General features: G+C 51.0%; 2 protein-coding genes across 3 annotated transcripts; both read left to right on the top strand.

The window, feature by feature from the left end:
- Positions 1 to 1,611: 1,611 nt before the first annotated feature.
- On the top strand, positions 1,612 to 19,724 carry RHOA (ras homolog family member A). 2 transcript variants are annotated; one of them, XM_085235387.1, is made up of 5 exons: positions 1,612 to 1,754; positions 13,452 to 13,609; positions 16,179 to 16,299; positions 17,843 to 17,973; positions 18,451 to 19,724. In XM_085235387.1, the coding sequence occupies exons 2-5, from the start codon at positions 13,454 to 13,456 to the stop codon at positions 18,622 to 18,624; spliced, it is 582 nt and encodes a 193-aa protein (XP_085091513.1). In that variant the 5' UTR covers positions 1,612 to 1,754; positions 13,452 to 13,453; the 3' UTR covers positions 18,625 to 19,724.
- Positions 19,725 to 21,081: 1,357 nt separating this feature from the next.
- GPX1 (glutathione peroxidase 1) lies at positions 21,082 to 22,004 on the top strand. The gene is given in 2 exon segments (NM_001308652.1): positions 21,082 to 21,340; positions 21,411 to 22,004. Coding segments are annotated over 2 exon segments (588 nt in total). The 5' UTR covers positions 21,082 to 21,118; the 3' UTR covers positions 21,777 to 22,004.
- Positions 22,005 to 22,974: the final 970 nt, after the last annotated feature.

The following is a 22,974-nucleotide window of genomic DNA, read 5'->3' as shown; positions in this document are numbered from 1 at the left end:
TGGCCTCTGCCACGTTGTGTGTTGGAAACGTTGCGCCCCACTTGAGTCAGGGCCAGAACCCAGCTCAGCCTGAACCAGGCTGGGGGGAGGAAGGAGTGGGTTATGTGCTGGGGGGGAAGGGATGCCCGTGGTTGCTGCCCCTAAAGCTGCCCACCTCGGGAGAGGCAGGGAAGAACTAAACTGACAGTGGCATGATGGAACTCTCAGATTTACTATGATGGATTCTGATACATATATATATATCAGATATATATAGAGCACGTGGAGCTTGTATAAGAGTGCTCCTATGGCATCAGTGGAGCCGGCGGTTGATGTTGTGAGCCCGACGTGGAACCTGCGAGCGGACCGGTATGAAAATAATGAGCCCCAAGGACACCGAGGGAGCAGCCATAATGCTGCCCGGATTGTGGGGAGCAGCATCCCAAACTCTGCCAGCCAGGGGACATCAGAGTCCTCGAGGCACTCCCCATCAAATGGCTACAACCGCTGGTGCAGACAGGGACAGCGGGCCCGGACAAGAAGCCGCTCTCCATTGCAGCGCCCGGCCCCAGATTCTCCGAGCCAGCCCCGAACACGCCGTGGGAGCAGGCAGGCACCAGAATCAAGTGCCGAGAGCTGCACCCACAGATACAGCGGACCGGGAGCATCGCGGTCCTCGAGGGTTTCCACGGCAGCTGATAGAAGCCGATCCAGGCAGACAGGCCGAGCCTGGACTCAGAGCCGCTCCCCCCTCAAACATCGGGGTGCAGAGATCAACAGCCAGCCCCGAAGACGCTGCAGGAGCCGGTCCAGGTGGTGAGGGCCAGCCCAGGGGCGAAGCCGCTCCCGGGTTCCACGTCGGGCCCAGAACATCAACCGCCGGCCCCACTGATGCCAAAGGAGTAGCCTTATACAAGCTCCACTTGCTGTATGAAGTCATCAGAATCCATCATAATAAATCTGAGAGATCTCACACACCAAGGACCTGGGTCGACCATTGGACCTGACACCCTATTGGTCTTTTCCAACCTTAATGATTCATCTGAAAACACTTGTGACATTGCCTGAGTGCAATAAGCAAAACTGATGGCAAAAAGCACTCTGTGATAGATATTTAAGAATGTTTCAGTTGTCCCTATATACGAGTTAATAAACTTTTTTTTTTGTTACTATATGAGGTCTTGCATTGGTAAAAATAAATGGGAGTGTCAAAAGAAGTCGGCAGTGCAAAGGCCAGAGGTGTTCCAGGCACTGCCACACAGACGGCTCAAGGCCTGGCAGGAAGCACCGACCCCGCACTGGGCTACTGCGGAGGGCTCAAGCAGACAACAGGCCGCTGCCCACGGGAAGGACAGAGCTGGTAGCGGAAGAAGGGAAAGGGGGTTACAGAAGCACCGACTAGCAGCAGCGCAGTAGCGCAGCGGTCAGGCGAGCTCCGCCGAGCGCCGTCTCCTGCCATTACGCGAAGACCCGGCCCCCGCAATGCGCATGCGCGTACACCCACCCTGGCGGTGTAAATAGCACCCGGACTTTTATAGCGGCTATCCCGGCAGCCCCCGTGGCAGAGCACTGCCATTGGTTGTCGCGAGGCGGGGACGCGCTCGGGCGCGCGCGCCGGGCGGGGCGGGGCCGGCTGAGGAGCGCAGCGCCGCGCCGCGTCGCGCCGGGCCCGGTGAGCGCGCACGCCCCCGCCCCGCCCGTTTCCGTTCGCCGCCGCTCGAGCTCGGGCCTGTGGAGCAGGAAGCGGCGGGAGTAGGAGCCAGCGGAGGCCGCAGGTACCGGGACGGGGATCTCGGCCGCTCGGGAGCGGCCGTCCGGCTTCCCCCGCCTCGGCGGCGGCGGCTCTCGGGTGGGGCCCGCCCGACCGACGGGAGCCCGCGCGGCCGCCGGCGGGCGGGGGCGGCTGAGTTTCTTCGAACCGGGCCCGGCTCCTCGCCGCCGCGGCCGGGCCTCTCCGCCCGCACAAAGGGGAGGCGGCGGGGAGCGGCTCGGCCGCTCGGCGGAGCGCCCCGAAGTTTCCGGGATCGGTAACGGGGCCTTTCCAGGCGGCGGGGGAGGGGATGGGAGGGGGGAGGAGGGCGGGGCGTCGTGCGGGGGTAGCCGTGCGACGGGGCGCCCCGCGGCGGCCTGCCGGGCCCACCGGCGGTGAGGAGCCGGGCCGGGAGAGGCGCAGGGTCGGGCGGCTCCGCCACGGGGCGCGAGCGGGCGGCGGGGCGGCACCGTGACTGGCAGCCCGCCGTGGTGACGTCACCGCGCGGCGCCGCGAGAGCGCGGGGGGGGCGGGGCCGGGCGGGGCGCGCGGGCGGCGAGCGCGGGAGGAGCCGGGGGCAGCCGGGCCGGGCCCGCGGCCGGGCAGTGGGCTCCGGTGTGGGGCGGGCGCGGGGGGACCGGCGGGGATCGCGCAGTCGCACCCCTGCTTTGGGCTGGCCGCTCCCCGGCTCGGGCTGCCCGCGGCCCCTCCGTGGCCTGAGGCACCTCCAGGGATGGCACCCGCAGCTCTGGGCGGCATCACCTCGCCGCCGTCTGAGCAAAGAATTTACCCCTAACGTCTCTCCTAGATCTCCCGTCTTGTAGTTTAAAGCCACGGTTCTGTCATCATCTTCTTATCTGAGAAACATCAAAAATTAGTTTGGTTCCTTCTAACCATTATCTATGACTCCAGGTATTACGGGCTGCGATGCCAAGGGCTTTAGCCCTGAATTTCTTTTAGTAGAGGAATATGAGCTCTACCGCTCCCTGAGAATCTCGTCCATGGAAGCCCTTTATGGAAGGCTCTCCCAGTCCATCTCTGAGTCCTCCTCCCACCCTGCTCATCCCACCTGGGCCTGTGGCCATGCAGCTCTGTGCTTCTGTTCCAGATATACTGAATGCTCCCAGCTTTGGTTTGGATCAAAGCCTCACGTTTAAGGAAAAAAGAAAAAAAAGAAAAAAAAACCCAAAACCTTCTGTTAGCCTGATTTCATTTTAATTAGCTCTGTAGAACGCTTAAAAGCATATCCAGCGTAAAAGCTGGATGAATGAATTATTTTTTAATGGGCAATTTGTCTTGTTTTACACTACTGGTATGAAGTGCTTAGGGCTGAGGAGCTGAGTGCAGGGCTGTCCCCCGGAGCTCCCTGCCCTGGCCCTGTGCCACAGCAACTGCCGGAGGCGGGGAGTTCCCTGAGCCAGGAACTGACGGTAAAAACATCCTCTGTGGTCTCAGCTGCCACCAGGATGTAGGGCTGGAGATGGCCCTTCAGATAAGTGAATTCCAAATGGAAACAGTTTGATGGTTTGGAAGGGTTTAGAAATGCCTTTCCTCAGTTTTTTCACGGTGACTTGTTTGTTTTCACCGTTTTCTCATTTCTTTATCCCTCTGGCCCTGCTTTACCCTGTTTTTGTGTGCTCTCCTGCCCTGATTGCTGCATTACCACCACTGCATCCTCCTGCTCTCTGCTGGCTGCAGTGCTGCATTCCCCAACCAAACACTGCCTAACCTTTGCTACTGAAGCCTGGAACAGCTCGTGTGCATACTCCCCAAGAAATGCTGGTGAAGAGCTGCTTTCAGGCCATGGGTGCTGTTACCCTGGCTTGCTGTTCAGCTGCTCAGCAGCAGTGCCAGGTGTCCGGGTCCTTCTGACCTTGGTGAGATCTGTTCTCTGCCTGTTCTGAGCTGCGTGGGGAGGATTCTGCAAGTGCAGGGGAAGTGGTAGAGCAGCTCACATCTGCCCGTCCTCTCTCTCTCTTCTGTCCTTTTCCTGTCTCTATGTTTTTACTTAGAAAGGATGCTAAGAGGTGGTGAAATAACCAAGATATCCTTAGAGCAACTTCTCCTTAAGGCATTTGAATCATGTAAAGAACATTGGAGCAGGATTTGCTCTTCTCTAACCAGCCATGGGTATGGTCTGTAGGGAGGAGCAGACGGTGTCACTGGTGTGCCTGGTGTCACTGTATAGGGCTGGGCTGTGCTCCCACAACAAATGCAGGTTTCTCTTTCCTCCAGCTCTAACGCTTGGGTTTTGTTGTGTTTTTTTTTTGTTGTTGTTGTTGATCAGAAACTGCCTGTGGTCTCCTTGCTCAGTAAGGCAGCAGTGCTTTGCAGCCCTCTGTCTCAGCTGGAGCTGTCAGTGTGGATGGGTCCTCCTATGCTCTGCAGAAAGCGATTCCTCCTCCTCACCTTCACTGCTTTTAGGAAGGCAAAGGATTTTATGGCCTTTGCTTGTGGCAGGGATTTGTGTGACAGCGGTTTGAACGCTTGCATTCCTTGCTAAAGTTCTATCTGACGCGTGTTTTACACCTGAAGGCTCTTTGTTTTTCACCTATCTGCCCTGTCAAGTGTGTCATCACACACAAGCCGTGTGAGATGAGAGAGCTCTGACAGGAGGATCTTGGTGCTGACAAAGTGCCTTGGCTCAGCCCAAAAGCTGTTGGAGAAGGCTGGCTTCCATGTAAACCACAGCAGAGCTCAGCTTCTGTACTTTAAATCAAATGTGTTGCTGGGAAGATTTTGAATTATACTGTGGAACGTTGACAGAGGAGAATGAGCATGCAGTTTGTGATAAAGTAACTGTCAGGGATGCAGTTCAAGTCATGAAGTTGACCAGGAAAGTGAATTAGGACGTGAGCTCTCACCTTCAAGTCCACTGAAAAGCATGAGGGCCGGCCAGAAAGGCCTTCAGCAACATCATGCTGATAGCAAAAGAATACGTTGTTTTCCAAGCCCATTGGAAGCAAGAAGCTTGCTGAAGCCAGGAGGGTGGGTAGGTGACAGAAATATTTGGTGCTAAAGCCATCAGAAGAAAATGAATGGATTTACAAGCGTCCTTTTTGCTTACTGTGGAGTCCAAAGAGGTTTCTCTGCCAGAACAGCGCTCGCTGGAAGATCTCTCCCTGCTTGAAGCACTGTCAGCAAAGAGGTTCTTTTAGAGAAGAGAGATAAACATCTTTACAAAGTGCCAGAGCTGGGTGGTACGTGCCCAAGGGTTTCCAAAGGAACTTGGGAATCCAGCAGCTGCATTGGTGGCTGTGCTATGTGACTTCTTGCTTAATTCTCAAAGGCAGAGAAACTGAAGATGGCTTGCATGGTATCAGTTCTTAAAAATAGTTCAGTAGGAGGTCACAGAGTTCAATGCCTTTTTTTTTTTTTTTAATGGAAAAAAAAAATGGAAAGAGATTAATCACTTACAGTGGGTGAAATCGGTGTGGCTTTTGCAAAGGAAGTGTGTGAGTGTACCCAAGTGTTTGAATGCCCTGCAAGCACCCAGAGGGGAGGTGTGGGGATGTGCTCAGTGCAGCCAGAGGATCTGGTGAGGTCTGAAGGTGGGGTGGGTGTTGAGTAGTCTGGGAAGGAAAGACAGAAAGTGAGGAGGAGGAACTGCAGCCCAGGCCTTTGGATACTAAATGAAAGAAGGAAAAGCGTGAAATGCATTTCACTCCAGGTAAATGCAAATCAGGGGGAAGAAATAATCTTAATTTGGTGGGGTGAGAGTTAATTATTGCCACTTATGAGGAAAAGTTTGTCACTGTTCAGTGGAAATCAAGTTTAATGTTTGGCAGTGATTGATTGAGGAGCTCTGGGAAGAGGAGCCAGTAAGAAAACAGGATGGCATCGTGGATCTCAGATCACAGCCCACTGATGTCCTGAATGCTGTGCATGAGAAGGGGCTTGGGGTGCAGAATGCCAAGGGGAGCAGATGAGAGGCTAATGAGGGCGACTGGACATAAGGCAGGGGGTGCCTAGAGCTGAACCCTCCAGCTCAGCCCCACAAAATGCTCTGAGTGGCCGTGATTTTTTTGGAGCTTCAGGACCATGCGAGTGAAATCATGGAAGAAAGCACTGTCAGGCGTGCTGCTGAGCACAAAGATTGCAAAGCAAGGAACGCCCAAGCTGGAAACTGGGAAAATAAGCTTGTAGCTGAGCATTTCCTTCTCCTGCCCTTGGTAATCTTAGGTGCCCGTGGAGCTGGTGGGCATCTGGAGGGGACACTGAGCAGAAAGCTGGCCCAAATGCTGAGCGTCCCACAGGTCGCACGCCTGATTGGAAATCCAAAGATCTACTATAATTACCTCAATATTAAGCCCTAATCTCATTTTGTGCGGAGTAATCTTGGGACTCAGTATTGCATAAGAGAAGTGCTCTCGTGTGTGCTGATAACAAAGAGGGTCAGCAGGGGCAAAGCAACAGGCGTGTGGAGGGGCGATGGAGCTGTGCACCCTCAAGTTAAATCCTTCCAGCCTCATAGCCCTGGCTTGGGGCAGGGTGGGAGGGTGTCCTGCCGTGGACCAGAGGAGAAATGCTGCAGTTAGCTTCTTCCCTGGGTGTAGAGCAGCATCCATCCCATAACTGTTGGAAGAACATGGAGGAGGGTGGCACAGTGGGGAGCCTGGCAGGAGCAAAGGGAGCTTGTGGGAGCCCAGAAGGATCTCGCTAGGTTTGGCATTTGGACAACAGGGCACTTGGTGCCAGTGTTTGGATGGAGGGTTCTGCTTGTGCATATTGCAGCTTTAGCTGTTAGGGCTTGAGTTGGCTAAAAAAAAAAAAACCAAACACTTTGGGAACCTCACTTTGTGATGTTTTTCTGTAAGCAAGTGTTGAAAGTGATTTAACTGAGTAACCTGGCCTGGAAGGGAAATGAAAGCATCTGTTCTGTTTTGCATTTACAGCGTAATGCAGGAAAGCCGTACGGATGGGACAGGAGAATAGTAGAAACTGAAAGCAGAAAGTAGAAAAACAGGCTGGAAGGCACAGAAAGTGCCTCGTTGGGGGAAAGGGAGGTCGAGGAGGAGCCTAATCCAGGAGGTGTCAGATCTCACAGATGTCTTCATAACCTCCGTCAGTAGGAAGGATGGAACATCACTGTGTGCTTTGGAGCTGCTGGCTTACACCTCTGCTCTGTGTGTGGCTCAGCTTGAAGCTCTGGCCTAGTGGGGGGGTTCTGTATGGATGTGTTTTTCTGGAAAGCTCCTGAACTACTGCAGTGATTTAAGGAGTCTGGAAGAGTGCTAATAATCAAGAGAAGTAGGACAGCCTTAATGATTATAATCCCATCGGAGTAAGACATCAATCCCAGGTACAATAATGGAACAAGTAACAAAGCGTTCAGAAAAGAATTAAGGCACTGTCACTCATCAAGGTCTGAGAAACGATTAGTGTTAATTGTTTCAGTTCTGTTCTTAAGTGCAGGTGTTCTCTTGGCCTTCGATGTGATTGCGCATTGCTTTCAGGAAGAACTGAGCTGCTATAAAATTAGTACGTCTTGTATTCAATGTGAAGGGGCTGTAGAGCCTGTGCCTGTGGGGCACTCAGCTCCTAGGCTGGGGTTCCAAGGTGCACCAAGCAGCAGATGGAGGAATTAAGAGACCTGCAAAGGGGGAAGATGCAAGTAAAACCTTACCCGGGTGCAGAAAGTGCAAGTGCTGCCAGAGCAAGAGCCACAGCAGTGGGTGCTCCTTCGTGCTAGAAGCAGAAAGGGCGAGGGAGGTGGCCTGCTCCTCTGTGCCTGCCTGGGAGTTGGGTGGCAGTGAGAGAAATGAATAGGGATGGTTCTGAGTTGGAAGGAAGTGGCTTTACTCACAGTGTGTCATTAAGCTGCGGGAGCTCCCTCCTCCTGCAGGCTGAGAGCCCGGAGCTGTGCGCGGGTTCGGAGGCGTCTGGCCTGGCTGGGGGGGGCGGGGGGTGTGCAGCTGCCCAGGGAGCCGTGCAGGATGCTGTTCCTTCCTCTTTCTTCTCCCTGCCCTTCTGCCAGCTCTCTGCCTTGCAGCTGCCCACAGTGGAGGGCGGGAGGCAGGCTGGGGTTGGTGCCCTGGCTTTGTTCCTGTAAAGCCCCAGTGGGTGGAGAGCCAGTGGCGAGAAATCCAGAAAGCATATCACAATCAGAAGCAGTTTTCTCTAGGGGTCAGATGCATTGCGTGTTGTCACACGGGATTCCTCCTGAAGAGGAAAGCAAGGGCAAAGGCTGCCATCCGATACGAGGAATCCGGTGCTGGGGTGTCACACAAAACCTCCAGCGCTGATCTGGTGCTGAGTGCCAACCCGGTGTCCTGGGGAGCTTTGCACTCTCCTGCACTGCAGCAACGTGGGCAGCACTAGCAACATGTAACTGACACACGTGGGATGCTCGTGCCTGTAAAGCTCCAGTTTGGCTGGCTGGCTCTTTCTTGCTCTGTATAAAATACATCAGCATTAAGGGTTCACAAAAGCTGCCACAGAACTGATGCATTTGGATTCTGATGCACTGAGCTGCCCCTGCTTGCAGTTCTCCTGTTGCAGCAGGAGATGTGCTGCAGGGGAGTGAGTGGGTTATCAGTAATCAGTGACCTGGGCCTGCTGAGCTTTGTTACCTGGGGTTTAGCGCAGCTGCATGGCTCTGGAAATGGGTGGCTCTGTTTGCAAAGCATTTCCCAAACTAGTAAAACTTGCCAGGCTTGAGCATGGCTAGCAGTCAGAACAACCCGTGAGCAGAAAGCCAAACGTTGTGCTTGGATGCCAGGGGTCCAGCACTTAGTCCTGCTGACAGCTGTGCCATCCTTCTGTGGCATTTTTCAATTGTATTTCAGTCCAGTAATAGAAAATTTCCATTAAGGATTGCATATGACGTGCCGCATCAGTAGCGTGCCCTGTGTTTTGCCAGCTCTGGGACTGTTTTGAGTGCTATATTTCAAATATAAGCCTCCAAAAAAAAAAAAAAAAAAAACCATCTTTTCTTACTGTGGTGCACAGTAGTTAGAACTATTCTGCAGTGCTGTCAAACAAAACTGCCTCATGTTCTCCATGCTCCCTAAAGAATATGTTATTTCCCGAAAGCCTCAACAGCAACACATGGAATGTGAGAATGAATGTCCACAGGCCAATTTGCACACAATCAAGCAGCTGTTTATTATTGAAACAAGCTGTGTTGACCATCACCTTGCAGCATTCGTGTTTTCAGTGCTTGTATCCTGGTGTCCTGGGGCCGAGGCATCCTCCTAGCCCACTGCGCTCCGTGCTGTACGTGGCATCACACAGGTGTAATCTCTCTGAGCTGGTCAGACTTTGCTTTCAGTGCAGTGTAGATGAGCCCTGTCCTGGATGTCTTTGGATATAATGGCAATAATTAGGTGCTTGCAGCGTGTTTTGGTGTATGTCATTCTTGGGGTTAAACCTAACTCCTCTGTGTGGCTGAATCGGTCTCTTTCCTCCCTTCCTTTCATTGCAGTCCCAAGACCGATTGCAAACCTGTTTTGCAGCTTCTGTAAGAGGTGAATTGGGGTCACAGTTTCCTTTACTTCACAGGCATGGCTGGCTGAGTGTGGGGCCCATCCTGTGTGAGCTCTGCATGCTGAGAGGAGCTGACAAAGGCAGTGTGAACTGCAGTTCATCAGTAGGCTCTGCAGTGTTATATGTACTTTCATTAATGTAAAGATGTGGTGGGGGAAAGATGTGCAGTCAGTGACGTTTTTCTATGGGAGATGGAAGGAGAAAAAGACTGGGATGCTTTGTCCTGTTGGCAGATCTGTGGGACCTGGGCTGGACTGGAAGAAGGGGGACTGGGCAGTTACAGCCTTTGTCATCCTCTTCTTCCTTCTGATGATGTTCTCGGTACCATTCCCCCACCCAAATGCTCCATACTCAGCCCTAGTCCCTTCACAGCATGCAGCTGCTGTACGAGCAGACCTGCTCTGCTTTCCATTCCAAACTGCTCTGAGACTTGGGTCATTCTCCTTTTGTATGCCAAAAGACAGCGGTGGGAGCAGCCTGCTCATCTCTCCCTGCCCTCCCCCTCTCCAGAATCACTGCAGAAACTCCTCCCCCTCTGTCCTCACAGAAGGGAATATTTTAGAACGGAACACAGGCCCTGGCAGGGTTCTGCCCCACCCCAGCAGGGTTGGCTGGGTTTAGGGGCACACAGAGAGTGCCGGGCATCGGTCTGCCTGGTGCTCAACGTGCGGGAGGCAGCAGCAGAGCTGCCTGCAAGATGCCGAAACTCTGCAGCACCTTGGTTTGGAGGGCTTTAGCAACATCAGGTGGGAAAGAATTTAAAGTGTATTTTTGCTCCCAGCAGCAGAAGTGTCCTGAATGGGGCTGCTGGGCTGCTGCTGTGTTTTTATTTTTTTTATTTTTTATCAAAACAGTGATCTGTTTGGGCAAAACACCTCGGGTCTGCCTGCGTGGCATAGCAGCAACATAAAGTTGGTAGTGGCCAACGGGTCAGTGACACGAAGCATAGTGAGGATACCTGTGTGGTGGGAAAGGGTTTAATTCCCCTTTATTACTTTCTCCAGGGTGGAGATGCAGAGCTGGAGAGGCACACCTGGGCTGTGGGGTACGGCCATATCCACCTTTGGAGTGTGCCCATGGGCCTCCCTTCTGAGTGTGACTTTGGGGTCTGCAGGAGGGGGGGCACTGCCAGCGTTCCCCTGGGAAAATAATGTGTGTGCTGAACTAAAGGGGCAGGTTCTGCTGCATTAAACAATAATGCTTCGGGGGAGTGGGTGGCAGAATATATTTAAAACACAGAAAAAAATTACTTTCCCCATCTTTTCATTCTTTGGGAGTGTTCAGTAGGTTCTTGTAACAAGCAGGGCTTTATGCTGCGTGAGTGCTGCGCTTGGAAATAGCCCCGTGTAACAAGGGTATTAGTGTGGCAGCTGAGCAAACAGGAGCTCCTTGTGCTGTCAGCTCTGTGCCAAGAGAGGAACTGCAGCTCCTGTGGTACCTGGGGAAGGCTGGGAGGGTGTCCTCATCTGGAATTTCTTCCATTTGAATCTCTTCTCACACCTGACTGGAGCTGCATGTTGGCTGCACTGCAGCAAATGCAGCGTGTGTGTAGCCTGGGTGCTGCCCGTCTTACAGCTTCGTTGGCTAGCAAAACACTCCTTGCTTTCTGCACCAAATGGGTGTATATCCAGCCTTCAGAATACCTGGTTAAGAAAAGCAGAGCGTGCCAAAGTGCAGAGGACCTCAAATGCTGCGTGTGCTGTTAGCCTTGTCCCAGTGATACAGATTGCTAAGATGTGGTCCTGCTGCAAGCACTCAGATTCCTTCTCATTTGTGCCATCCAGATGTTGTTCTCAGTGTTTGCCAGCCCTGACGATCCCTTCTAGCTGCCGTGGAGAGCAGGGTGCTGTTGTCATGGCCATATATGTGCTGTCCAGCGAAGAACAAAACTGGTTGGATTTTTTGGGGACTTGCAGCATCATTGCTGTGGACACAAATTGTGCTACAGAGGCAGCAGCAGTGCTCCCTCCTTAAAGGTCTGTGTTGGTTCATGTCAGTGAAGCACTGTGTGCACTCTTTGGTCCCCATGTTCTGGTGAGTGTGTGCAAAACAGAGCAGGGAAGCATGAGAAGCACAGTTTGCAAAGAAGCGTTGGATGAGCTGGGATGGGTTTGCCTGCAGAGAAGGCTGAGGGAGGGTATGCACTGGAGAAAGGGAATAAGCTGTTGTCCCGCGCCCATGTCAAGTAGGATAAGAGGTAATGGGCTTACATTACATAAGGAAGGCTGAGGGCAGGCTGCAGGGGAGGTATGCTCAGAGGCAGCAGAGTGCAGAAGCAGGTTGCTCCAGGGGTCCTTAGGGCTCAGCATTGTGGTTCTGAAGGGTCACGGAGAGAGCTGGCAGGGGACAGAGCTTATGCAGTTGATTGTGACTTGGTGCAGAGGACAGATGATCTCCAGTTCAGTAAAATCAAATATTACCGTTGCTAGAAATACTCAAAACCATCTAAAGCCACTGAAAGAGAACCCATTTAAGGCATGTATCATTTTAAACCTTCCACAAATGTAAAAATAACCCTAAAGCCCTAAGGTAAATAACACAGATGCGTGCATGTGTATTTATAAGGTGAATGTAGCCCATTTTAGAGAGAGATTTGGATTACAGCAGTTGTCTGATGTAGCTGTGCTCCAGGAGTCCCCAAGCCCTTGCTGACTAATGGCTGAAGGGTCTTTCCTTATTGGCAGCCCCAGCAGAAGCTCAGAACCTCTAACAACCACTGCTGCTTGGCCATGAAGATTGCCTTTAGGTGGTTAGTTTTATCTTTTTATTTGCTTAATTTCCGAGGGCGAGAGAAGAGGTGGAAAGGAGGAAATGTTTTGGCTGTATTCTTCTCTCTGCTTCCTCAAGCCTTTCTCCCCTCGCCAGCAGCACCAGCCATCCCTGTGAGCTTTGTACTGGGCTCGTCACAGTACAAGTTACCTCTGGGAGTGTGCAGTTGGTCATAAAATGGGTATAATGGCAGTGTGGCTGTTGGCTCCATGGCTGGGAAGCTTTGTGGGGTGTCTCAGGGTGCCCCCAAAGTGCCCTCCCTGTATGCAGAAGGAAGTCAGTGTGGTTCTGTCCTGTTCCGTTCCCGTGCAGCCCAGCCCCTCCTTATATCTGTCTCGTTCCTGCAGTGGGAACAAATAAATGTCTGAGGAGAAAAGAGAAGTATGTATGTGTATATACAGTGCTTCCAAGGACTTTCAGTCTCAGAGAACTTTCTGATGCAGGGATTTTCTAATTCAGGTGTAGTTTCTGCATTCTTGAACCTGTGCAGGAAGCTGCTTCCACAAACTGCCCAGTCTCCGTTAGGGCCGCATGCGTTTCTTGTGCCCACATCCCCTTGCTGGAGTTGCCCAGGTCCCTGTTGCCCTCTGGTGGGCTTGGACTCCATTCTGCTGCCTTTGTATCACTCCCTCATAGTCATCTGTGGGAAGTGATGACAAGCAGTCAGTGTCTATCCACACTGTTTGGGCCACTCCTGACTCTGTAGATGTTTGCCAACTCCAGCATGGTCATCTCATTCAGCCCCACCCTGACTTCAGCTTTTGTTAAACCTCTTCCAGCTTTCCTTCCATTCTTGATACTATGTTGTCCTTCTGTTGCTTTCCTAGCAGTTTCTGCCATTTCCTTTTGTTCTTTTGACTGCTACTGAGGGGATGCTTCCAGGAGGAAGCAGCAGAGATCCCAGCAGCCCACAAGGAGCTACTGGCCGTGCCATCCAGGAGTGAGCTGTGTGCTTCCCAGCCCTTTGCAGCGTGCTGCCTGTAACTGGAGGAGCGGGCTGAGACCTGGAGATCCTTCTGTGAGCACTCTGACGTGGCAGTAGGGCACTTCCCAGCCCCAGTGACTCACCAAGCCTTCTGGCACTGGGTCGCTGGGACAGCTCAGCCTGGGGAGAGTGTCAGTGTCCTCAAACTGAAGTGCTGCTCACTGGATTGTCTAAAACACGCTTCTCAGAATGTGCTCTCTTGGTTTCTGTGGAGTTTCATGTCTCAAACTCCAGATCAGGCAAGACAGTGCTAAAACATGCTGATTTCCATTCCCTTCTGCCACTTCCATGCCCGGTGCCTCACCAGCATGATGATTTTCTTAAAAAGATGGGGATGTTTATCCAGATGTGTCTCTATACTGAGCAGAGAGACTCGATTTAGAAGTTCTTGCTGATTGGAAATGTAACAATTGCTAATTATTAGCATCTCAAATAAAAGCTGCGATGGAAGGATTAATAAGTTGTCCTCTTGTGTTTCAGCTATGGCAGCCATTCGAAAAAAGCTGGTTATAGTGGGCGATGGTGCCTGTGGAAAGACCTGTCTGCTGATTGTGTTTAGCAAAGACCAGTTCCCTGAAGTCTATGTTCCCACCGTCTTTGAAAATTATGTAGCAGATATTGAAGTGGATGGAAAGCAGGTATGTATACATGCTTACGGTAATCAAAATGAACGTGCATTTATTCAGAACACCGTAGAGATCAGCATGCTTCTTTAATAAGTGGGCAGTACAGGTGCTTTTAGTACCCATTTTGTCGATTTATTTTTAAATAGATCTTGTTTGCATGCAGTAAAAATACTGCCCTGCTCATATCCAATGTCTGTTTACAGCGTATTTCTTGTTACAACATATTTTTAACCCCCTACAATTTGAGATTCTGAAAAAGAAGCAGTTCTGGCAGGTAAATTTGGTGTGCTGGAGCACAGATGTGCTGAGAACACCAGGCCCCAACACATTGGGGCTGCAAAAGGGCAGCCCTGCCTTGATCGGGTCCTGCAGTTGTGAGGACAAAGACAAGTTTCTGGAGCAGTATTTTTTCCTACCCGCTCCTGGCAACGTGCAGAATCCTCTTTGGAACAGATGACTGGCAGACTTCAAAGGGATTTCATTTTTGTAGTGTTCATCAGCATCTGTCCTACTTGTCTGCAAGAATGCAGATCTTAGCAGCCAGGCGTGCTCACCAAGCTTCATTTTTAGTTCTTTTGTGAATGTATTGCTCATACATTTTATTTTCAATACTTTGAAGAGCAGTTTTGAATTTATGTGACCTCTGAGTCCCTTTGTTTGCCAAACAAACCCCCCATACCCCTGCTACAGGAACCAGCCTTCAGAAGTCTGCAATCTGAAAGCCAAGTACGTTGCATTCTGCATTTGTGTCACACTGAGTGGCATTTGCTGTGTAAAACAGGCACTTTGCAGTGTACTCTGGAGCCTTGTACCTCAAAAGGCCAACTACTTTCAAAATTTTGGCAAGCATGACACGTGTCTGTTTATTATCACACAGTTGACCTTCCTGGTCTTCTGTGGCAGGTTGTGGTGCTGAGCTCCCCTGTGCCTCCTCCACTGTCCCTTCACTGTAGGTTCAGGCACAGTCAGAATACTTTCCTGTCACTTGTAGTTCAGGTGCAGTGATGTTCATTGGAGCTGCTTAGTTTCAGTTCTGATTTGGGCCAAGATCAGAGCCAGTTATGGGTGTTCTGTTACATTTGATTTCCTACTGTCAGAAGTATGGATTAATTATTGTTTTAGTCATTACACTTTATGCTATCTAAGTCTGAAAAGAGCTCTTCTCTCTTATGGTGTGGATAGAATAGAAAAGAAATCCTTTTAGGCTAGCATAAAGACACATTTCCCTCCACAATTACAATTTCTACAGTTGCTCTATCGTATCTGAGATACAAGATCTTAAATTGTTGTTTAAAATACATCTGACGTTCATTTTTTCTCTCTTATCACCCAATCACATGGCCTCACTCCCTTCTGCCTGAATCCCTGCGTCTCTCAGTGGGTGGGCCAGAGAGCTGTGCCATTCCAGCTGTGTGCAGCTCTGTGCCACCAGCACTAGATAAAAATGGCACGAGTAGCTCGAGCAGTGCGTTTTCTGCTGTGGAAATGTCAGTGCCTGTTTGATAAGCAGATGACATTTTATCCAAGCGCTTTGTGTTCTGACAACTTGGTTACAAAAGCTGCAGTGGAGCAGTGCTTCAGGCTGCACTGTCTCAGGGATGCATGCCTGCTGTCCTCTTAGAAAAGCATTCCCAGAAATGCACAGTGCCACATGAGAACGGTGATGCTGTGGGATGTGTTTGTTCAGACGGTGCGAAGGAGCTGATATGAGCATCATGTGAGGGAACCTGCAGCAGATACCTCTGTAAAAAGTGTGAGTGTTTGCCACCAAATTCACATTAGCAGCTGTGAATGCAGTGATTGCTCTGAGGAGTCATTCTCCTATATTTATGTCACGGTGTTCTGTATGTCTGCAAATAAGGCATTGCATCTTTACAGCATTACAGACGTTTGCATTGCCTGTTCAAGCTCACATTTGAGTTCCACTTCTGTCTGTCTCTATTTGAGCTGCTGTGGACTTTTTTCTGCAGTTTTGGAACCTAGGAGTCTAAAGGAGAAGAGTAAAATAGAAGTGTAAATACCGAGAACGTTACTCAGAACCGAATAAAATCGCTCACAAGAAGCTTTGTGCACAAACCAGCTGTGTTCCAAAGCAAATGGCAAGCTTACATTTCTGCTCAGGTGGAGTTGTAAGAATTTGTGCACAAATAGGTATTAGCTTGACATTTTTGTCACTACGGGTTCCAGCTGTAAACCAATTGAAAATATGCATAATCCTAAAAAGTTTATACTTAGAGAGTCCTCTTCTGCTGACAGCTGGTATTCCTGGAATGCCTATCGAATGGCTTCTCAGCCCTGTGCAGCTGGGTCCCCTTAATCCCCATCTTGCTTTTCTGCTGGTAGCATTCGAGGCCTTTCAGAGAACTGACGTGAGGCGTGGATGTAAGGGGAGGTCTCATAAGCTGCAAGAAATCAATTTGGGGTTATGGGACAGGCAGTTTCTAATAGTTCTGTTGTCAAAGTTCTGTTCTCCTCCTGAGAGGTATTGACTGGAATACCTTGTGCACTATGCTTGGGTTACTTGCTCCAGAATCACAGCTTCCCTATCACGTGGCTGACTGCCCTGGTCTTTCTGCTGCAGGTGGAGTTGGCTTTGTGGGATACAGCAGGACAAGAAGACTACGATCGACTTAGACCGCTTTCTTATCCAGATACCGATGTTATACTTATGTGTTTTTCAATCGATAGTCCTGATAGTTTAGGTAAGTAGGTCGGTATTAAATGAAAAACTGCTTCTGTGCGTTGCTGTATTCCCTTTGGAAATCATTCCTTAAAAAGGTATTCTCACGTGCTGCAATGAGAGCATTCCTGGCTTCAAAATTTGCCTTTATTGCAATGTATGGTTTTCATAAATTAAGATCTTTAAGGAACCTTGCAATACAGATTGGCACTTTGATTTATTATTATTATTTCTCCTTGAAAATGGCAGGTTCTTACATGCTCAAGATCACACTATATCCAGGAAAACTAACCAACTCCCTTCCTTGGTAAATGGGAAAAGTTAGCTTTGTGTCATTCTTCCCTCCTCCCCCCCCCCCCCCAGCACACACTTTTTATTTAGGAGAGAGTTTGATTTGAAGCACTCCCAATTACTAGGTTCTAAACACACAGAGTTCTCTTTCTCTGCATGGTGGGGAAGAAACCTGACCTGGAGAGGGCTCAGGATGGGGGAGGAGAGGCTTTCTCACTGGTGGAAGGGATTGCATAGGCTGAGGGTTTATGGCCTGCTCTGCTTTCCTGTGAGTGGCACCTGCTTGTGGCAGAGAAGAGAACACAGCTGCTTGACTTAAGATTTCTGAGCTCCAAATGAGACAGATGTTTGTGTATCAGGTGGCACCTCCTGTGTAGAGCCCAGGGCTGAAGTGTTTGGTGTTTGATATATAAGACTGATGTATAAATATGTGTTTGATCTTAAAAAGGCAGTTCTGAAGAGGGGGAGAAGGAAGTAGAGTACCTCCTATTGCAAGGACTCAGAACATCTCTTGAACTTTGATTTCTGTCCCAGTTAAAATGGTAATTACTGCATCCAGTGTAGCCTCCCAGCCACATATTTTGTGGTAACATTTTCTTAAACAAGTGATTTTCTGCAAAGATCAGTCACCAGTGGCATTTGTTCACTGGTGGTTATTTGGGAGCTGTCTCACTAGATCTCCCTACTCCTCTAATCTATCTTATGGGTAAATCCTTCCTCCCTGAGTTGTCTATGGAATAAACAAGGAGACAGAAAGGAGGTGTGAAACACTTTGCCAGTGGGATAATGCCTGGTGGTTGTTCTGATTTCTTGCCTTGCCTTACTGATGAGTGGCACAGTGTTTGTTTCTGTGCATCTGTAGTTAGTCCATAGAGTGACACTGAGTGGAGTTCATGGCGGTGGTTTGATACTGGTTTTTGGGTGTTGTAAAAAGCTACACTGCAGGGTCGTGCCTGTCTTTAGCTTCTGGAGATAAAGGCCAAACATTCCATTACTCTTCACATCAGCATTCTGATTTCTTTGAAATCTTGTGCTAACCCTTGTCAAGTGGTTACTGAGAGACATAGAGAAACCAAAATTTTGAGTGTCCATCAGCTTGTCTTTTTGGTATCACCAGAACAGGTTTATTTGCACCTGGTGTGGAAAGTAGAATAAGGGCATCAGTGTGTTTTAGGTCATTACTGCAAGTCAGCAGGCAGAAGCTTTACAAGAAAACCAGCCCCAGAACTGGGTTTTGGTGTGCTTACACTTGTGTTTTTTTTTTTGTTTAACAGAAAACATCCCAGAGAAGTGGACCCCGGAGGTGAAGCATTTCTGTCCCAACGTGCCTATCATCTTGGTAGGAAACAAGAAGGACCTGAGGAATGACGAGCACACAAGACGAGAGCTGGCCAAAATGAAGCAGGCAGGTTCCTTTCTGAGAGCTTTAACAAGACATGAAGAAAGTGGATAGTGATAGGACAAAGGGAGACAGAGGATGTTTAGGATAGACATTAGGAGGAAGTGTTTCACACGGGGTGGTGAGGCACTGGAACAGGTTGCCCAAGGAGGCTGTGGATGCCCCATCCCTGCAGGCATTCAAGGCCAGGCTGGATGTGACTCTGGGCAGCCTGGGCTGCTGGTTGGCGACCTGCACTTAGCAGGGGGTTGGAACTCAATGATCTTGGAGGTCCTTTTCAACCCAGGCCATTCTATGAAAGTGCATCTCAGTTGTGCCCAGAGCATCGAGTGGGCATCAGCAGCCTGCTGTGTGCTGCACAGTGAGCACTTTGTGATCAGGTTGTAAAAGGAAATGGCTTCAGTGGTGTGTGTTCTGAAGCAATCAGTGCAGCTCCTTCCTGAGCACATTGCTTGGTTTTAACTTTCCTTTGTGTTGTTGCAGGAGCCTGTCAAACCTGAGGAAGGAAGAGATATGGCAAACCGCATCGGTGCATTTGGATATATGGAGTGTTCGGCAAAGACCAAAGACGGTGTGAGGGAGGTGTTTGAAATGGCCACTAGAGCTGCTTTGCAAGCCCGGCGTGGCAAGAAAAAGTCCGGGTGCCTTCTCTTATAAAGTGTGGCCAGAGGAAGATGGCCAAAGCAGCACCCTGCACTTGAGTAATTTTGAAGTGCTGTTTATTAATCTTAGTGTATGATTACTGGCCTTTTTCATTATCTATAATTTACTTAAGAGATTAAAAATCGAGTCATCTTGCTACCAGTATTTAGAAGCCAACCATGATTTTTATAACAATCTGCATCAAATTCATCTGTGCACCCAAGGTTAACCTCAACATTCCTCTAACCAACCTTTTCTGCACTCACAGGATATGCCAGGCGCTAATTGAAGACAATTCTCTATCTTCTTTCTTCTTTCTAGAAAGAGAAAAAGCTGTCAACACAGAGGATTGGTCTGTAACTACTTAATAACTAACGTCCTATTCTAATTGAGTACAACAGTTAATGGCTGTATGTGGAACGAAGCGTAGCTTCAGTGCTATCACATTTAGGAAGGTCTGATTTTCATCGGTGGTGTAAAACATTTGAAAATGTGATCACTCTGAAATGACCAAGTCCCATTCAGCTAAGGAAAAGTGAGGGTTCTGTGGTTTCATGTTAGTTACCTTTTAGTTACTGTGTAATTAGTGCCAGTTTAAATGTATGTTACCAAAAATAAATCTATTTACCCCAGCTTAGATGTAGTATTTTTTGTATAATTGGATTTCCTAATACTGTTACTTGTAACCTCTGCGTTAAGGTGTTCTGGGTTTTTTAAGAAACTGTATTTGAAAATAAAGTCCAATGGAAAGCAGCTGATCCTCTTCCCCTGTTCATTTGTAAGAGTCTGACCCACCGGAATGATCCAAGTGGTCTGCACAGCCAGGAGGAGTTTTTTCCATGACGTGCCGTAGGGATGAGAAAAGACAGCCTGCTCACACTCAAAGCTTCTGAACTGTTCAGTTGCCTTAAGCTCATTGCTGGACCCAGTTTCAAAACTAAAATTAAAAAAAAAATAAAAAAAAAAAAGGAAACTTTTTGTGTAAGTTTGGTTACCATGTAGTGATCAGACTCCTAACCTGTGAACTTCTTGCTGTTCTGCAGCCAACTAAACTTTCTGTATTTTCATTTTTCCAACAACTAATAGAATAAAGGCAGTTTTCTAAGCTCCCTGTATCCTGGTGTCTGTATTGCTCACTCCGGGCTTTTGGCCCAGCGTCCGACAACCTGAACCAGAAGAATCGTTCTCGGTGTGGCTGTGGAACAGCTGCAAATGCTTTGTGTGTTTTTCCTGGTAAGTGCTGCCCATGGAGGAGGAATCCTTCACCCTGCCTGGCACAGAGATCACAGAATGGCCCAGGTTGGAAGGGACCTCAAAGATCACGAAGCTCCAACCCCCTCAACGCAGGCAGGGCCACCAACCTCTATCTAATACCTGCCCAGGGTCCCATCCAACCTGGCCTTGAACACCTCCAGGGAGTGCATCCACAGCCTCTCTGGACAGCTGTTCCAGCACCTCACCACTCATAGTAAAGAATTTCCCCTTGACATCCAACCTAAACCTTCCTTCTTTCAACTTAAAACTGTTTCCCCTTGTACTGCTGTTATCTACCCTTTCAAAGAGTTGATTCCCCTCCTGTTTCTAGGCTCCCTTTAGGTACCGAAAGGCTGCAATGAAGTCACCCCTCAGCCTTCTCCGGGCTGAGATGTGCTGCAGCATCTGTGCCCGTGTTGGTATTTCCAGCAGCTGCTGTGGAGCTGAGAGCCCCTGCCAGCAGAGCTGGGTTTGTGTCAGTGCCCTGTGGAAGGGAGCACCGAGCTGCACCCAGGCCGAATCCTACAAAATACCATTAGCTTTTTGAAGGGGGGGGAGGGCAGGCACTATTTTGGACACGCAAATGCAGTCCTTTGCCCCCGGCCCGGGGTGACACAGCGGCAGAGCAGGAAGTTCCCAGCAGCTGCGCTGCCCGTGGGGATTTCGTCCGCCGCTGTTACTGAGCTTACTCGTTGCCGTCTGTTCCCTTTTTGGGGTGGAGGTTTTTTTCTTCTTCCTTTTTTAAATGAGTTGAGCAAAACCGGTTTGCAGCGCGCTACAGCCGCCGTTACAGCCGCTCATCGCCCTCGGGGTTCCGAGTAAGGGCTGCGCGCCCCTCCGGCTCACGAGCTGCGGCTCTGCCGCCGCGCTTCCCCCGCCAGCGATCCCTTCGTTACCCCACGTCTGATCCCATCCCCCGCCCGCAGAGCCGCCCCGCAGCCGCGGGTGCCGCCCCTGGAGGTGCCTCAGGCCACGGAGGGGCCCTGGCAGCGTAAGCTGGAGGGCGGCCAGCCCACGGCAGGGGTGGGGCTGGGAGGTCCTTTCCAAGTCAAGCGCGCTGCGTTTCTCTGTGCGTGCTGCGGCCCCTCCCGAGCACCGCCAGCACCCCCAGCCCTGCCCGGCTCTGCCGCAAGCAGCGCAGAGAGGCGCGGGAAGGGGCGGGCGGTGCACGCCTGAGCTGAGGCGGGACACAAGCGGTGCGGAGTGGGTGGGGTGTTTGTGTGTCCGTCCGTCTGTAGGAAGGAGCGGAGCGGCCATGGCAGCAACGCGGCTGGCGGGGATCTCGGCGCGGCCGCTGGGCGCGGCTGAGCCGCTGGCGCTGGGCTCCCTGCAGGGCAAAGTGCTGCTGGTGGTCAACGTGGCGTCGCTCTGAGGCACCACCACGCGCGACTTCCTGCAGCTCAATGAGCTGCAGCAGCGCTACGGGCCCCGCGGGCTGCGCGTGCTCGGCTTCCCCTGCAACCAATTCGGGCACCAGGTATGGAGCGGGCGGCGGGCGGCGGGGCGGCAGCGCGGCCGGGAGCTCACGGGGCCGTTCCTCCCCGCAGGAGAACGCCACCAACGAGGAGATCCTGCGCTCGCTGGAGTACGTGCGGCCCGGCAACGGCTTCAAACCCAACTTCACCATGTTCGAGAAGTGCGAGGTGAACGGGAAGGGCGCGCACCCGCTGTTCGCCTTCCTGAGAGAGGCGCTGCCCTTCCCGCACGACGACCCCTCGGCGCTGATGACCAACCCGCAGTACATCATCTGGTCGCCGGTGTGCCGCAACGACGTCTCCTGGAACTTCGAGAAGTTCCTCGTGGGCCCCGACGGCGTTCCCTTCCGCCGCTACAGCCGACACTTCGAGACCATCAAGCTGCAGGACGACATCGAGCTGCTGCTCCAGAAGGTGCCCAAGGAGGCTCTGCAATAAAGGAAAGCCTGCACCTGCGTTGTACGAAGGGCCGCTGCTCTGGCTGACCCCCCAATGTCCGTGCAGGCTTTGCTCGTGACGGCGCATCTTCCAAATCCTTGAAGTGCGCCCGATGTTTTCAAAGCTGCGTGTGAAATGTTTGGGGGAACTCAGCCTGGGGAAGCTGCACATGAGTGTGGGTAATTGTGTGGGATTCTCTGAATAAAGAAAAAATCTGCTTTAAGGCTACGGCGTGGTGAATCTGGGTGAGTCGGGACAAACAGGGTGGCAGCAGATGGCCAAAGGCTGGGTGCACACTCTGCCTGGGTGCGGGCTGGCTGCGTGCAGGCTGGGGCAGGCTGAGCCGTGCCCAGGCAGCTGGCAGCCACTGCACGGCTTGTGACTTCTGTACCGAGGGGCTGCGGAGGAGCAGCCTTTGCCCGAGGTCGCCCATTCTTCGTCTTGCATCAGTGGATGCCCCAAGGAGACCCAGAGCTGGAGCAATGTGTGTGTGGTGCTGCTGTCCTATCTGCCCAGCAGTCCCCTGGCACCGTTCTGTGTTGTAGGCAGCCTGATGTACACCTCTGGTGGTGCCACTGACCCTGGAAGTGTTCAGGAAATGTGAGGATGTGGCACTGAGGGATGTGGCTGAGTGGGCAGTTGGGGATAAAGATTCCGTGATTCTGTGATCCTGCATTCAGCCCGGGTCACCTTGCAGCCCCAGCCCATGCACGTGGGGATCAACCTGGAGAACCAGTTCTTTTGTTCCCAGCCTGTTTGACTACTTCTGCAGAAGCTGTGCCTCACCTCTGATTATCGCTGTTGTCCCTCGGGCACAAGAATTGTAGGCAATACTGCAAAGTGTGAGTGAGCTGGGGTTTGGGCTATGGCATTTTGTTGTTTCAATTCCTTTGCTGCCACGTTTCTGATTCCCGACAAGCACTGATCTGACAGGTGTTCTGTGGAGCTGCAATGACCCTGACATTGTTCCTGGGCAGCTACACAGGGTTTGCAGCTGAATGCCGAAATTGGGGTTGTTTTCCCCTGGAAGCCATGAGCATGTGCCAAACTTCGTTTGCTCACTGCACGGGTCCTCCTGCAGTCAGTTTTCACTCCAGATATCTCACAGTTTCTGTACAATCAACCCTTACAAGGCCTTCGAAGCACTGAGTGTAAACATGGTGCTACACTGCGGAGTTCAAGCATATACCAGCACCTT

This window comes from Meleagris gallopavo, chromosome 14, assembly GCF_905368555.1.
Source record: "Meleagris gallopavo chromosome 14, MGAL_WU_HG_1.1, whole genome shotgun sequence".
NCBI lineage: Eukaryota > Metazoa > Chordata > Aves > Galliformes > Phasianidae > Meleagris > Meleagris gallopavo.
Note: the sequence above shows the minus strand (reverse complement) of the source record. Positions and strands in the feature narration are given on the sequence as shown.